General features: G+C 37.1%; 1 protein-coding gene across 1 annotated transcript in view; it reads left to right on the top strand.

Annotated features, from left to right (window-relative positions):
* Window positions 1-16776, top strand: part of KCNN2 (potassium calcium-activated channel subfamily N member 2) — a 71384-nt gene that overhangs the window by 46251 nt on the left and 8357 nt on the right. Inside the window, exons 5-6 of the mRNA XM_014874398.2 lie at window positions 12062-12172; window positions 14521-14648. Coding sequence (XP_014729884.1) covers window positions 12062-12172; window positions 14521-14648 — 239 coding nt within the window. The remainder of the gene's footprint in view (window positions 1-12061; window positions 12173-14520; window positions 14649-16776) is intronic.

Genomic DNA, 16776 nt, shown 5'->3' with positions numbered 1-16776 from the left:
GCTCTAAGTGAAATTACGTTGTGCAATTTGTACAGTGAGGGCTTTTGCTACCATTAATACCCTGCAGTAATTGTTAGGTCGTGCATGCTCAATATATGTTTATTAAGTGTCTTTCATGTCTGGTTTTAATTTTTTGTACTGCACCATTTGGTCAAAGTTGGGCAGGGAGTAAGGCAATGTACTGTAATGCCAGGAAAAGTTACACATATCTTCAGTAAATTAGATGTAAACAAGTTCTGGACTCTGCCACTCTTATTTGTATCAACTTCTGTGAATGAGAAAGGCTGAATAATTTTCATATATGTACCGTGTATGACAAGGAGATATATACTTGCTTCTGAATTTTTGCCATTGATAAGTAATAAAGTTCCAGTATCTGCCTCTTTTAAAACAGCTGTATTGGGATTATGGCTGAAAGCAAATGGTGTCAAAGCATTGCCCCTTTTAAGCAGATAGTTGATAGAATATTCATTTATAATAAGTATATATTTTATGTCCAGAGAGTAAAAAAGGCCTTTTTTACAAATGCTTCCTTTTTTTTTTTTTTAATCCTGATAGGTTTCAGTTTATTGACCTTTATTGATAAAGGCTGATAAAAACTTGCAGTATATTTTGCAAAAAAAGTGGTAAATGTGTATCTCCTTAAATACAGAGTTTGCAGTGGAGTTGAAAGGTACGGGCTAAAAGCAGAGAAATGGCTCAGAGGGCTTTGTCAGGGCTGTTGGCTGAGCTCAAATCTGCCATCTTCTGGGGTAGTTACCTTTACTCCTTTCTGTGTTGGGTATTGATGCCAGAGCGAATGAAATGTGGTCATAAATTCAGTAGGAAAAGGGATGGAGGAGCTGTGTTTATTGCCACCTTGCAGGGATTGCAGAATGAGAAGACTCATAGAGTCACTTCCACTGCTTCCATGAAAATCTTGTATATGGATTTATACATACTATTTTTATACATACACATTGACATCTCAAATGTATGGATGATACCTTCATGTCTCTGATTGGGGTTTTTTTAGTGATTATAAGTTCTGCAGCTGCCTTGGAAGGACAAAGGTTCCAATCAGAATGTCATGGTAATGAATTTCAGATAAACATCTTGAGAGGCAGAAAGTATTCTTAACAAAAAATCAAGCCAAGTAGCTGCTGTGTTAGGATAGGTAAAACAATAATGAAAGCCTCACCACTAATTACATTAAAATTATCTTTGAGAAAAAAAAAATACATGGAACAATGGGAAAAAGTCAGATGCTGGCATTACTCTGCGTTTTTTGGGGCTTGTGTTTTGGTTTGGTTTGGTCTGTTTTTATGATGGACCTGAGGAATATGAAGTGTGGCACAGTAAATATAAAAATGAACTCTCTTCTAGCCTCTCCTACAATCCCAAAAGCTTACAGTCCTTGAATATAATTCTTTAAAACCAATTATTCTTCTGAAACTTTTACAGTAACTAATCAGTGTTTGTTGTGGAAAGTGTAAAATCCTGTAAGAAAAGAGCTAATGATTTTTATTTCAATAGAAGCAATTGATGATCTAATTAAAAGACACACAAGAGCAATTGTTGAATGGATGTAGAAAAATATGTGTATATTTGATTTTAAGAGATAAAGTGTAATTCTCTAGCATCTGAAGCTGCAAATGCGTTGGATTAGTGTGATCAATGCCAAATGCCACTGTGTTTGCTTTTGGGTGAGGTCCCTGTTTTAAAATAGGGTGGAAAGGGGAGTAAATTATAATATTTGTGCATACAGGAGTGGTTACACAGACCACAGAAGAGTTAATATTGGCTTTGTGTACCTGGTGGCCCCAGGAAGCGTTCTTTGGTGTCTTGATCCCTATGAAGGAAGAGCCCTGGTGCCATGTCTATCCTTCCTCTTCTGCCTCTGGAATTGCTTTGTGTGCAATGGAAATGGGAGTGCTCAGGCTGAACTCTGCCTTGTACTCCAGCCTGGGAAGTGGACTTTGTGCAGTTTGGTGGTGGCACCAATTTGTGTTGGCATTGAAATTGTAGCTACTGCTTTCCTTAGTCGCTGGTGTCAAGTGACATCTTTTAAACTCTACAGATGCACACTGCTGGAAATAGGAAAATCTTTACACATATTCAGATTATACCAGAAGGAGAAACGCCTTGAGAATTGTTGAGAGTAAGATAGCAAAGAAGTTCAGTTAATGTATTAGTGAAATTGGGGAAAGAAACCAAAAACAAAAAAACAAAAACAACAGCAACAACAACAACAACAACAACAAAAAACTGTGATCCAAAAAGACAAACAATGAAAAAATATGAACAATGTGCAAAGCACTTAAATATATGAAACTTTAATAAAAATACTGACACAGAGTGTTACAAAAAAGGGTCAGTGCAGAGATGTTTTACAGTGAAGCAAGTGGAAGTGAGCTGAATAACTCAACTCAATTACCAGTCAGTGTTTTTCCAGAGAGACTTTCCTAGACAGCAGTAGTAGGCTGTGGGCCAGGTGGACAATGAAGCGATGGCAGCTGTGTCTTCTGCCCCCTGTATACATTAGGTAGGTCTGCAAGATGGGTGGATACATGTACAGCTGCTGTCACTGTTCTCAAAACAGGAGAGGAGAGAAGGAGCCCTGTGGCATCTTTGCCATGCCGTGCAGCTTGTTGGTGTGCTGTACTTACTGACACACAAAACATGTGTTTTGTGCCTGCTGCAGATGCCATGCCTGGCTGTCAGTGCCCACCCAAGCAGATCTCTCAGATGCTCCTCAGCAAGGTGATCTCAGCTACAGGTGGAACACTTTCCTTGTATGGTTTCTAAGCAGAACTGCTTGTGTAGGCAGCACTTCCACTTTCTTAACAGCTTTTTGCAGCTAGGGCCTTAGGGTGGTTTGCAAAATTATTCTTGCTTTATAAGGAGAATAATGAAGTTAGCAAAAATTTAAAGCAGGTCAGTAGGAATTGGTAAGGAGGAGTGTGAGAAAATATGGAGAGGTGCGTGATTACAGACTGGGAGATGGATAACTTTTGCAGATCTTTGTAAGCTTTTGCAGTTTCCGAAGATGAAACCATGGCGATCAATTCTTCTGACTGCCAACACCTGTTACAATTTTTAAGAAGGACATTTTTCCTTTTAGATCCAGAATTATGTGGTGAGGCGGTGCACTTATTGTGTGATGCAGAGTTTATGATGCAGAATCTTCCTGCAAAGCCACCCATCAACAGCTAGAAGCAGACATGTAGGCCAAACCTGTGTTGCTACAAATAGAATGGATGAATCGCAATTGTCCTGTCACAGGATGCCGTTGGTTTGGTATAGCTTGATGAAGTTTGCTTTAAATGAAATAGATGTTATTTCAAAGTGTCTGCTTTGCTAATGTGGAAATTACACTTTAATTGCTTCTGTTGTTGAAATGAACTTTAAAGAGATTGTTAGGCCTGTGAAAGAACCAAATAAATAAGGAAAGTTTCTTAATTGTATACAATAGCTGTTGACCAAAGTAGAGTTTTTCCTAGCAAAAATTTTATGTGGCATCTGTTAGCTACAGTATTTGAAGACTGCTCATGCAGATGAAGTATTCTTATTAGAGTAGTTGCAATGCAGTCATTGTGTACATTGTGGCTTTAGGGACAATAGTTTTCTTTAGTTCCAAATGGTGAATCAAAAATTAATAAGCTCTCATTTTAAATCTTCTCATGCTGAAGGTTTTAATGTCCTTTGGAAGTCTCCATTTATTTCTGGACAGTCACCTCTTTTCTTTCCTATGAATCATGAAAAAAGTGATGAGGATGAGGTGTTTCTGCTGTAAGAACTGAGGACTCTTCATCTAAGGCTTAATATTAATGTTTGTGCAAATGGTAATTGTAGACAGCCTGGTCTTACCAACAAAAATAGAAAACTATCTAAAAGAGGAACATGACACCAAAAGTAGAAGTTTCTAACTGTCTTATCTTTTGTTGGTAGCAAAATCTGAACTGTATTTTTTTGAAATTTGTTAGTTGCTAGATTTTAAGAAAAAGAGGTGAAAAACAAGTAGATGCTAACTGCACAGTTAGCATTCTCTGCATGTCTTCTAGGATGAGTCCTGAAAAAGACAAAAATAAGGTAAACATGAGATTTGAGCAAATATGAAAATTATTTTAAGGAACTTTATGGATAATGTGCAAAAAGGTCAAAAATTATTGTGTATAATAATGTCTAAAATGTGTGATTTTATGAAAACTTTTATAAAGCATGGAAATGTATTTTCAATTACACACTATAAAAGCTGGAAAAGTATGATCAATTCTAGTTAGAGCACAGTAATGAATAGTTCTGTACATAAGAGAATATTTCAAACATCTAGAACTCTGCTCAGTTTTTGCTTCTCTGAGAGTACAGAAAATACAAAAAGCTTTTTGTGTGAATTGATAGCATCTTGGGTCCATGTCTCAGATATATGCTAGAAAATAATTTAGTTGTTTCTGATAGTTCAGTAATAAATATAAGTGACATCAGGATTTAGAAAAGAATATGTTTGTTCCTTCTAGCATAGTACAACCTAAGTAGACAATGCATTGAGCAGAAATTTTATATGGAGAAGACAGTTAATGATGCCTGCATTCTTAGGGCTAAAGCTATTAGAAGTTGGGCTGCTGAGAAATTTGTCAGCTCCTCTACTATTGTTGTTCCAGCACAAAAAAATTGCAAAAATGGAAACTTTTGTAGGGAATAAATATAGTTTGGGATTATTTTATGTCTGTGGCTTGTTAGAATGAAATTTCTAGCTGAAGTAAGAATCATAAATTATCAAAATTACGTTGAGAAGCTTCAAAACATGATCCCTGAAGTAGTGGTTGAGAAGGCAGTAATCTGAAAGGTGAGAGAATGGCAGAGGCTCTACTCCGTTTGAGTAAACATCTCTTGGAAGGTTTCACTATCTTTCAAAATTTTAGGGAAAAAAGCTTCTTCAGAAATTCTTTCTTTTGTACCAGTAGAGCAAGGAAGTTTTTGAAGTGTCAGAGGACGCAGGAGCTGTTTCCTACTTAGATTTAGTTATGGATGCATTTCAGAAAATTCAAAGGCAGTTAGTTCCTGGCTGGAAAGAGAAGTTGTCTCATGCTGTCGTTATTTATGCAGGTATGACTGGAGCTGATGACTGTTGCAGCAAAACTTCTTTGTTCTCAGAAAATGTAATTTCATTTGGAATAACTTTAGATTGAATACAGCAGTTTTCATATACTTTCACATATATTCTCATTAAACTTTTGTATTTACAACACAGGTGAAGAACGAGAACATCACTCGTAGCTTTCATCCTGAATTATTAAAGTGTTATTTCCTCTCAGCCTTATAGGGTGTTAAGCCTGTTCATGTAATGAAATTGGACTTCAGCCCTTGCTCAGCAAGAAGTTTTTTATGCGTTTTGGGATAAACTGTCCGGGAGAGTTTTAGCTGTGCTAACCACTGACCGTTTACCAGAAGCCCAGTCACCAGGGCCTAATCAATTTTCAGGCTTCTCTGAGTTAACACTACAGTAATTTATAGGATCCCCTGTAGAAGAGGTACTGTCTTCATATTATAAATCATTATGTCCTGTGCTGTCCCAGACATCTCTCCTAGTATCCAGCTTTCATTTCTCAAGAAGTGTACTTCATCTTCACTTATGACTACCCGTTCTTATGAGTGACAGTGTTTAATCAATTTCACATTTATACCTAAAATTTTATGGTCTTCATTATTTTTATTTTTGAAACATTGCTAAAAACCTTGTAGACTAATTACAAGTAAACAAATCTGCTTATCTACTCTTTTATAAATCAGAAGTTTAAATGTTGTAATCAAATTCTAGATGTGATGCAGACAAACTCCACTGAAAACAATAGTAGCCAGGCAAATATTGAATACATGGAGGTATAAATAATGCAAAGGTATTTTAGATCACCCTTTTGGCTGAGATAGCATAGTTGCTGTCCTATTACTCATTTTATTTCAGTCTTGCAAGGTTACGCATCTCTCCCAGTAAACAGTGACAAAAGCAAACCCACATTTATACAGCACCATTTCCCTAGCCTCTGTCTGTCTTGTTTTGGAGAGGTTTATTTTTTTCCTTCCAGCAACATTTTTAAAATTTTTTTTCCCCTTCCCTGGTGGTCATGTGTGTCCACCTTTGAGAGAGCCAAATGAACAAAATGCCTGTTTAAATTCTTACAGGATTTTCATTTTATGCAGAGCAGCAGGAGGAATGTTGTGCCTTTTCTGGTGCAGAGCTAAATTTCCCACCAGAACCATATGTCTGCAAAGCGCACCTTCTCTCTCCCTCAGTGGATCCCAAGGGAAGTGAGCAAGAAATGTGGCAACTGCCTTCTTTCAGCTACAGGCAAGTATAGCAGGACATTTTTGTGACACCTACACCACTAAAGATTGCACTTCACTTCCAGTACAGTAAACCAGAGATGCCAGGTGACTTTCAACAGAGACACTGATACACAGTGTTGCTTCTCTTCTCACCAATAGCACCCTCCAGGTTGTTGCAGGAGTGACTCAATTCACTGTCATCTTGTAAAGGTATTTTGAAACCTTTAAAAAAAAGAACCACACAACAATGCTAGAAGCATTTACCTAGAGGACTATAGGGTTTCTCTACTGACCAAGTGCTGAAAATGCAGCCAGTGCTAATCTTTATTTGCTTTAGAAAAACCCTCGGTTGGAGAGTTGAAACCACTTCTCTGGCTATCAGTAGCCCTGAGCATTGATGAGAACGTTAGACGTACATGCTAGACTGCACTTGAAGTCTGAGCCCTACAGTTTTGTAATCATTGTCTGGCAGCAGTGTGAACCTTCAGTCTAACCACTTGTGAGTGGTAGTAAAGGCATGTTCTTGATCCAGATTGCATAGCCACATTTTCATTGTGTGCTGTAGGAAACACCAGCTTTTTCCATCCAGCTGTCATGGCTGTGTCAGCTGTGGTTTACTGTAATGTAAAATTCTCTGTAGTAACTTTTAGTCAGTCAGCTTTGGTATGGTGATTCTGCTGTTACCAGCAGAAAGTTCATGGTAGGTTGCATAAATGAAGAAGACAGAGGACTGTAATATGACTACAAAAGGCATCTCAGCTGGTATGTAGTAAATGTATTGATGAATAACTTTGTTAAGGAAGAAAAAGGCAAAGTCAGACCTAGTATGATGTGCACACTATAACTGGGTAATACAGACCTACCACCTTTATTAATTCTTATTTATATTCCTGTAGCCCTTCAGGACTCCCGATCCTATTGATACCGGTACTGTATAAATAGAATAGAAATACATAGTCCAAATTTCTGAAGAGTTTACCATTCCCATAGAGCAAATAGAATGGGAAACAAGGAGGAATTATTTAGGATCAGATCAAGTCATACTGACATGCCAGCATCTGACTTACCTTCACTGGTTTTGCTAGGCTTCGTAGAAAGTAAAATCCTAAACAAAAAAAGGGGATGGTTTTAAAAGAAAACTATGTGTTAGATTTATATGTGTCTAGGGAGCTTTTATGAAGTAAATAGGTGATGCAGCAGATCTTGTCTGAAAGAGCTTATTAGAGCTGAAATCCACAAGGAGTCATAAAATATTGCAATTGAGGGCAAATGTTCTGTGTACGATGCCATAGAGGAGGGACTATATCAGCAGAGAGCAGAGTAACATTGCAAGAATGACAGGCAAAGAAAATAACCATTGCAGCAGTATCTGATGAGTCTAAGACATAGTTTGCTTTGTTAAAGCAGTTGAAAGGAGGCTTGCAATAATTCAGAACTAAGTGCCAAGAGGAGAAACTGTGCAGAAGATAGGGAAAGTTGCAATTTATGATGCCTGAAAGTAAAGTGAAAGACAACACCGAGTAATAATCATGCTTTTTTCCGAGGGTCATGTTTAAGCATTTTTTTCAGTTGCTAAATTTAAGTATAACTTAAAATACAATTAATTTCATCTTTCTTTTCTTTCCCTTTTCAAATAGCACAGGCTTGACATCAATGTCTGATGACATTATTTCCCCCCCTCAATTTAATCCATCCTTCCATTCATTCTTTTAAGGAGTATCAGTCATCATTTAGGCTTACATAACAGAGAGAATAATTGTCTTACCAGTGTCTAACACTGCCTAACTATATATGAGTAAAATACCAACATACAGTTCCACTTACATTTCTACCAGAGGAAATTGTTGCGTGTCTGCATAAGCATTTGAACTTTAGGTGTCATTCTTTGTCCTTAAGAGGAACAGCATATTTAGAATTAAAGATACAAAGAATGTCCTCAAGTTGCTTGCAGTCACATCAAATTGTTTTCATAAGAGACAGCAGGTAAATAGAGTAACAATCAAGGTGAATTCTGTCCTATGTAAATGCTAAAGGTTGTACTGCTCATAAAAGTAAATTCTACATTCCAATCAGAGATCTGATGCCAGTGTGAAGTCCAGAGTTGTTGACATGCTCAGCTGGCATGCTCAGTTTATTTTCAGAATTCTTGCTTTTACTGTAGACTAATATGCTACACTTCGTATCAAGCAAGAAATACAATGTGTTCAGGATGAAATTCATGTGCTTCATCTTCTGATCCTTGCAAACAGGAAATAGGGTTTGCTCAGCTCATCAGTGGAGTCCTAATCTTGCCTGTTCTTAAATCTGTGAACTTTAAGGGCTTCTCATGCTTTAGTAGATAATTTCATTCAGCTTGTACACACTTTCTGGAAAATAGAAGAATTCAGGTACATCAGCTTTTAAAACAGATGGTTGCTGGCAAATGCTTGATCATAGAGTACTTCAATACCATCAAATTAATGGATGGTTAATTCTGTTATTACCTGTTTCCACTAAGTGGAGCAAATGAACAATGTAGTCAAACCTTAGCCTTGGCTTGATCAATTTGCTTACTCTGCATGTGTTGTAATAATTTCTGTCCTAAGTGCCCTTAAAAATCAAGCTGCTTACCAAGCCAAAATACACTGCAATAACTCTGTAATGCAGGTAGGAGATGGTCAGGCAGCTTATTAAGGAGTGTGCATTCCGGATAGAATTGATTAGTGCTTTGATACCTGAAAATATATGCATTCCTGCCTTTTTCATTTTCTTCATCTTACATATAATTCTCCTGAACAAGAGCTTGAACCAATGATTTATTTTATTTTCACTTGAAAACTGGTACTTGAAAACTGGATAAAAAATAATGATGTTGAAAGTTATATATGCAGTATTCAAATATAAGATGTTGTAGAATTTTATTCTCCAGAAAACCTGTCCTGCAGTTGAAAAAATTATTAGTGCTTTTACTTAATTTGAGTAATTTTAATAAAGAAGTAGCTGATGTATTATAAAGTATTGATATAACAAACTGGGCGTATAAGCTGGTCTACTGATTTTCCTGTGAATCAGCATATTCAAAAAGCATCACAAGTGTCATGCACGCAATGCCACCATTTTTTAAAGTCACTATACCGCCTCCATTTAATTTCTGCAATTTAGAGTAATTCTCATTTTATTAGTATTTTTTATGATGTTGAGCTCTTTAGAGGAGCCACGTAATACTGCACGTTATTGTAAAATATTAATTAGCATCATGTATTTTAAGTGGAATTTTAGTCATTGCTGTAAGCTGCTATGAGTGGTATTTTTTTTTTTTCCTTCACAGTACTGTGATATGTAAACATGCAGGTAGTATAATACCTCCTACTTCTGGAAAAACACTAAAAGAGCTCATGTTCATGTCCTGAGATCCCCTCATATACCACAAAACCAAGAGGTTTAAGCTGAATCTAGAATACCTTGCCATCACAACAAGCTGTTCTGGAGATGAGGAAGATAGCAATGCAAGTTGTTGCAGCTTGCCATTGATAGTATTGTGATGCTGCAGGCAGTATGTTTTATGTGAGACATAAAACTCCTACTTTTGACAGCATTTGGGCTTTGCAGCTGCTGTGCCACACTGAGAAAGGCATGGGAATTAGTCTCAAATGCTGGAATGATTTTGCCTCAAACCAAACTCGTTTGCCTGCCTCCATTCCTCTAGCCTTTTTGAGTGGGATTTCCAAAAAACCAGTCTAGTATGTCTCTCCCCCAGTAAATTGTCTTAAACAGGTGCTTTGTGCCAGTGGGGTCTGTATCAATAAGCTCATTTCCATTCTAGCTTTCTTGCTGTGGGCAGGCAGAACTCTGGTTATGTCATTAAATCAACATCTGGCCCTGGTTTTCCTGACATACTGAACCAAAAGATGTCTGCTTTTATCTTCATTTCCTTGCTATTATGTGGGGTAATTCATTAATTTATTTGCCTACAGAGAAGTCTTCTGCATATTAGCATTTCCCTTGACAGGAAGAAGACCTAAAGAGTGCTTTCTGTTTTCTGAGGAGGTAGGACGTATTAGAGCATCTTCTGCCTTGTCCTCTTTTCAGAAGGCTCAGTGGATTTCTGAAGTGCTTAGCCTTAAGCTTTGTGGGCTGTATTCTTCCTTTTTAACTGTTAATGGAGTCTGGAGAAACAAAAGAACTTTTAGCACCATTTTGACTCACGGAGAGAGCAAAACTTCAAGTAAATTCCCATGAACTTCCGTCACCACAAGACTGGACAACAGAGAGAGAACAGCAAAGGCTTAGTATTGAGGACAGGAAAGAAGCAGGAAATGCATTAAAATTATGAGGGACTCTTTTGAAGGAATGCTGAGAGCTGTTGAGGATGGAAGATGAGAACTAATTGCAGAAAGTGAGGTGCTTGAGAGGAATTAGATGGATTTGTTGGAACAATCTACCAAGGAAATGGGGAAATTATTAATTGAAGGCTTTCACAGAATTCATTGTGCACCTCAGTAAGTACAAGAGAGACAAGATCCAATTTTCTAAGGACACTGTGGAAAAAGGGTTTCCAATTAGTTAATTTATTTTGCAGTCTCTATGTGTTTATTAATGGATTTTGTATCTTGAAAGCTAAATTCTGAGATTTCTTCTGGATTTTCTAGAGAGGATAAGGCAGTTATAGATGTGGAGGATAAAGAATAAATTTATGGGAGAAATACAGAATAACTAGAAGAAAGCTCTGTGAATGAAAATGTGTTAAGCTTCAATGAGGAGCAATGAGAGATTGTTTTATATTGGAGAGAACTGACTCAAGTGCAATAAGAACTAGATTGGAATGAACCTGCAAGTTAAATACAGCCTCATGTATTTAATGAGCTATTTTTACTTTTTTTTTAAGAGACTGTAAAATTTTGTTTATTTTAACAAAATATTAGGACAGCAGAATTTATAAATAATGTAAAGTAAATGATAGATGTCATCACTGACACTGTTTATTACCTGGCTCATTTTAGCCTCCTTTTTGTTTCACTTGCCCTGTAAAGAAGCATTTAATTTTGTAGTGCTGATAAAGGCACTGTCATTCCAAAGAGACAGGCACTGCCTGGAATTAGCCTGTTGTGCACATGCATTTATGTACATACAGCACAAATTAGAAAATTGGTATTTTTGCCATCCAAGTTTTGAAGACATCATCCTATGTATGTGTTCTATTTTATATGGTAATAAGATAAGCAGAAATAATATAGGAAAAGATCACTGAAGGACTCAGAACAAGAAAATATACTGAAGTGAGTAAATGCTAATTTTACTATTATTTTTAGGCCTTACAGAAAATACTAAGAAACTTTTCTTTTATGTGTGTGTGTTAAATACTAATCTAATCTTATTTCCTCTTTAGCAGTTTCTATAACCTTGAGAAAATTTTAAAGAGCAGGGTACAGGGTACTCTGTTACTAACATTCTGGGTTTAAAAAGTTGTTTTTATCACCCCTTTTGTTTTTGCATTTGAAATGGGGTATGTTCAAATTTTCAACCCCTGCAGGAAAAGAAAAAAAGCAGAACTTCTAAATTATGCTGCTCACTAATTATTTTGGTGCCTTGATAGTTTACCATCCTGTAAATATTGACTTTTCATAGTACTCTGAAATGAAATAGCTGTAGTGTGTTCACTGTATTTATCTGGGATGAATCACCTGATGCCTGCCATACTTTTACAGGAAAGGAGAAACTTCTTTAGAAACTCTGCAAAATGCAGTAGTAACATCTTGGGGGTTTGTTTTATTGTTTTCAGGGTGCTGGGTGCACTGCACTGGTGGTAGCTGTGGTGGCAAGGAAGTTAGAACTTACCAAAGCTGAAAAACATGTGCATAATTTCATGATGGACACCCAGCTAACTAAAAGAGTAAGTCACACTTTATATTCACAACTGAAAAGGAATACTGTGTATTAATTTATTTTTCTGCATTTGTTTTTAAGTAGTGTCCTGCTTGGTACCCTTGCTGAAATTTATCATGGATGTTATTTTGTAAGATTAGAAATTGAATGCCTAGAGTTTTTCTCTAAACTGAGGGCAACTGAAAGTTGTCAGCAAATGTTAAGGATTTGAATATTGTATAGAGGGTCCTTGTAACTGGAAGGTATTTGGTGTTAATTAGTTAATAGTCTAGTTTCACAGCAGTTAGGTGCTATGAAACTAGATTATTGTATTAAGCCAAAAGCTTTTGCATGGCATATGAAATTTTTTTTTTTTGTAGCTAAAATAGGTGAAATTACAGATAAAACCAAGAATTTCAAGCTAAGAGAGATTTTCTTAAGAAAACAACATATTCAGGGTTTGTGAGGGAGACAGTCTTTCCAACTGCTTTTTGTACACAACACATGGTTTATTTAGTGACACACAGTACTGACAGGACCCTGAAAGATGTCTGTATATATTATTTTTAGAAGTTACTATCTTTTACAAAATAGAAATCCTTGGTATTTATAGAAATATTTTAAATTAAAGAAATGCGGCAAACAAGGCAATATAAATTGTTTAGTCTAAATTATTGAGACGAGCCAATGTGGAGACAAAGGTCCTTACAATCACAAGGAGACTCATCAGAGTTTCTCTGTACTGCTGGGAGCAGAGGGATGCCAGTGCCCGAGGTGGAGGCAGTAATTCTGCTCCAGGCGAGGAGGAGGATGGCTGCCCTGGCACAGCACCATGCAGCACTGCACTGCCACGGGTCCTGTGCTGCAGACAGCCCTGTCCTATCCCCACATGCTGTGTTTCTCAGAACATTGCTCTGGCTCTGCTCACCACTAACAGCCTGTATCTCGTCTGAGGAGTCACAGCAGGGACAGACGAAGGATGACTGGGAGGACAGTTCTTATATAGGTATAAAGGTTGTCTGACAAGGTGTCTTTCTGAGCTTGTTGATTTACATTCCTATTGCAGTCAGTTAAGGTCTTGTTGATACTAGACCACAGAAAAAGAATTGTCCCTTCCTAACACAGTTGCTTTTCTAGTGTTATCTGACAACTGAGCCCAAAATGTGTCTCAGAGATTGGCCAGATTTTGAGTCTGGTGTTTATTTATGCCTTTCGAAGTTTATTTTGTTAATCTATTCTTCACATAAATCTCAATGTTAGTCTAATACTTTTTCCGAGTGGTGCTCTCATAGTTTCAAGCTCATGAAACTCAAAGCATGTGAAAAGTGAACCAAGCAACAAATCCAAGATGCACGTTGGATCACAAATCATGCAGATGCTGGGGAGCTTTTCTCACAGCCCAAAGATAGCCATACCTCGTGGAAATACAAGGGCTACTTCGGGGTGGTGAGGAGGTCTCTAAACCATGGTTGTGCTTTCAGTGAAGACAGGACAAGGTTTTCCAACACTTACAGGTGCAAGGTGGAGGGCCCTGTGGCTGAGCCAAGAAATTGCATGACATTCCTGCAATGTCTTAGCCATTGACTGAGCTCTGACACTGCAGTTATTGGCATGATGCAAAGCTGGAGGGAGAGAAAATAAAGATGAGTAATTAGGACAATTTTTCTTTCCAAGTAACCTAGTCATTCAGCCATTAATCAACATTACATTCAAATTATTTGTATGATTTTAAGCATTCTTGAAAATTTTGGACATCCTAAAAAGAGAACTATAGGTGCTCCTAACATTTTATGCAAAGCTTCATTAAAAAAAAAGCCAAAGCACTTTTAAATAGAACTCTGTCCACATTAATTGACAATATATTTTTTCATCTTCTTGGAGAATGTTAAAAAAGAAAGTATAAAAGTATAAAAACTAACTGCCAGCCCCCAAAAACAGTCAAACGGCTCTGGAAATTTAAAACTGTTAAATTGCTACGAGAATTAAAAAGTGCTAACCATAGAACAAGAAAGAAAGAAATGTTATGGTCCTATTGAATACACTTAATTTTAACTTGCAGATAATGCATTAGTATTTCCTCACTGTAATTTATATTTCCATAAACACCAAACAGTTCCAGCTCTTTGAAGAGGAAAAATTATTCCTGGATGCAGAAAGACTTGATCTGAATATCACATCTATATAAAAAGGAAACTGCTCAGCAGTCCCCTTAATCCAGTTGTTGCTTTCTTCCCTCAGGGCTGCAGCTTCCTGAGGTACCCACTTCCCTCAGCTAAGGCAGCATCTCAAAAGCTTTAGGAAGAGTTAATAACAGAAAAGTGAAAACATAACACAATGCTACTTTTGTCAGCCTGGTGTTTTTCTTTTATTTAACAGGTGAAAAATGCAGCGGCCAATGTACTCAGGGAAACATGGTTAATTTATAAAAACACAAAGCTGGTTAAAAAAATAGACCATGCAAAAGTAAGGAAACATCAACGCAAATTCTTGCAAGCTATTCATCAGTAAGTATTATTTTGCTTTGTTTTTCCTCTCAAGGTGTTTTCTCTGTCAGTTTCCTTGTCTCTCAGTCATTCTTAGTCCCATCCTGCCCCCTCCCTCCTCTCCCCCCCCATTCCCTTGCCTTCATAGAAGATTGTTCTGGAGGTTGATTTTCTTTCAGAGTAAGAGAAAGACAAGGTTTTACTGTATTATATGTTTACAATAAAATAAAAAGATACACTGGCAGTTTTTGTCCATATAAACTGGTTAATGTTTTTTAGAAGTTTCCCATGCTTCTGGAACGGTCTAAGACTCTTCTTGTTCTTTGTCACTAAGGCTATCCTTTGTTTTTATGCATTTGCTTCCAGGTAGGAAGATGCAAGCTACAATAGACAGAAGGAAAATTTTAAAAAAACATTTTCTTTATAGTAGATGTTTTAATATTTTAAAATCAGAATTATGTGATAGAAGAGAGTATGTCTGTAGAGTTTATTGAAAAGAATATTCATCAAGTATCATTTCATGGCCCACCAGCATTTAGTTGCCTCTCTCCACTGTATATTCTCAGTGCAGAAGATAAACTGTTGGGATGTCAGCTATGAACCCTGCCATCTGTTCTAGAAAATGGGAGTGTATGCCAGTAGTTGAGACCATTAAACACCTCTGGCATTATTCAAATGAGTCTTTCCCCTCCACTTGAGGGTCTGAAAACAAGCCTGAGGCTTTTAACCAGTTTGTTAAAACTGATAGTAGGATTAAGCTGTGCCATGGTATTGCCAAAGTACAATTATTTATCTAAAATTTGCAGTATGTATTTGTCATAAAACACATCCAAATGAGAACAATTAAACAGTGGTTACTATTCCTTGAACTACATGTGAGGAAAAAATCCCAGAGTTTTTTCCTCAGGAAGCAGAATTCTTTTGAGGAATGGTCAGGATCTATTTTTCTGTTCTGTTTGTTATCCCCGTCCAGCCTGAGGCAGCCATGGGAAGATAGTTTCCATCAGTTAAAGGGAAGAAGTAGATAAATTAAGTTTAATTTCAAACTGATGGTCTCCTGACTTTTGAATGTAGGTCTGTGCCTGAGACAGCTAATGAACAGACGTGAGGGAAGCATCCAGGATACCTATGTAACATCTTGCAGAAAAGACAGGAAGGAAAGGCCAGGTTTACTCATTTCCTATTAGTAAATTTAGTCTAACAACCATTCTCTCTTCCACAGCAATGTTTCAAAGCAGTAGGTAGCTAAGCTTACGTTATTAAGTATTCTGTAAACCTTGATTGCTGTATTGCATTTAGCAAATTTGCAGGATTAAATGTGTCATTGTGGAAATACTTTGAGGAAAGAAAGAACAACAGAATTTGAGGCATTTTTGTGTGAATATAAAAAGTATATTTTTATATAGGAGTTTGGCCGTCCTGCTTAGCTTAAAGGATTGGGAGGTGGAGGGGAGTGGCAGGGGTTCTGGGGAGAGGATGGCGTGTCATGTGCATCCTTGCTGGACTTGAATCCTTGATTGCAAAGGTTGTTCCTTAAAATTTTAACTCTACTATTTATTTTGTGTGTGTGTTTGTGTGTCTGCGTGTGTATGAGCACATATTTTCAGAAAAGAATCTAAAAAGCACAGCAGGCTCGATCTCCAGCTTTTTATATCACTCAAGCTCAGAAGAACTTTGCAGGATATAAAGTGGGTTCTGCACCTCCCTTAAAAATTATTAATCAATCACGTGGGGTGAAGAATGTGGCATCAGTAATTTTTTCGTAGCTGTGAGAGCTAGATTGCACAGCTATCTTAATAATTTCTCTCTGTCTTTTACCATTGCACACTACAGCCCCAAAACTTTTGTATTCAGGAAGACAAATGATAATTTTTTCAATATGCTGAAGAATGCGACATGGATGAAAACATTGCACTAGCAGTTTGGTTTCTTCCAGTAGCTGAGTAGATGGATACAAATTACTTTATCATCTCTTTTCATCTTTGCACTTTTTCTCAAGTGACATACAGTTTTCCATTTTTCTGGAGTCTTAAGTTTTGTTTGGTCCCCCTCCTTCACCTTCCAACCTTCCACTGGAGACAAAAATCAAAGGAGTGGCATTTCAGGGCCAATTTCATAAAAGAAACCAGACTAGATCATGATAACAGTC

This window comes from Sturnus vulgaris, chromosome Z, assembly GCF_052056855.1.
Source record: "Sturnus vulgaris isolate bStuVul1 chromosome Z, bStuVul1.hap1, whole genome shotgun sequence".
Taxonomy (NCBI): domain Eukaryota; kingdom Metazoa; phylum Chordata; class Aves; order Passeriformes; family Sturnidae; genus Sturnus; species Sturnus vulgaris.
The sequence above is the reverse complement of the archived record's forward strand: the minus strand, read 5'-3'. Positions and strand labels throughout refer to the sequence as shown.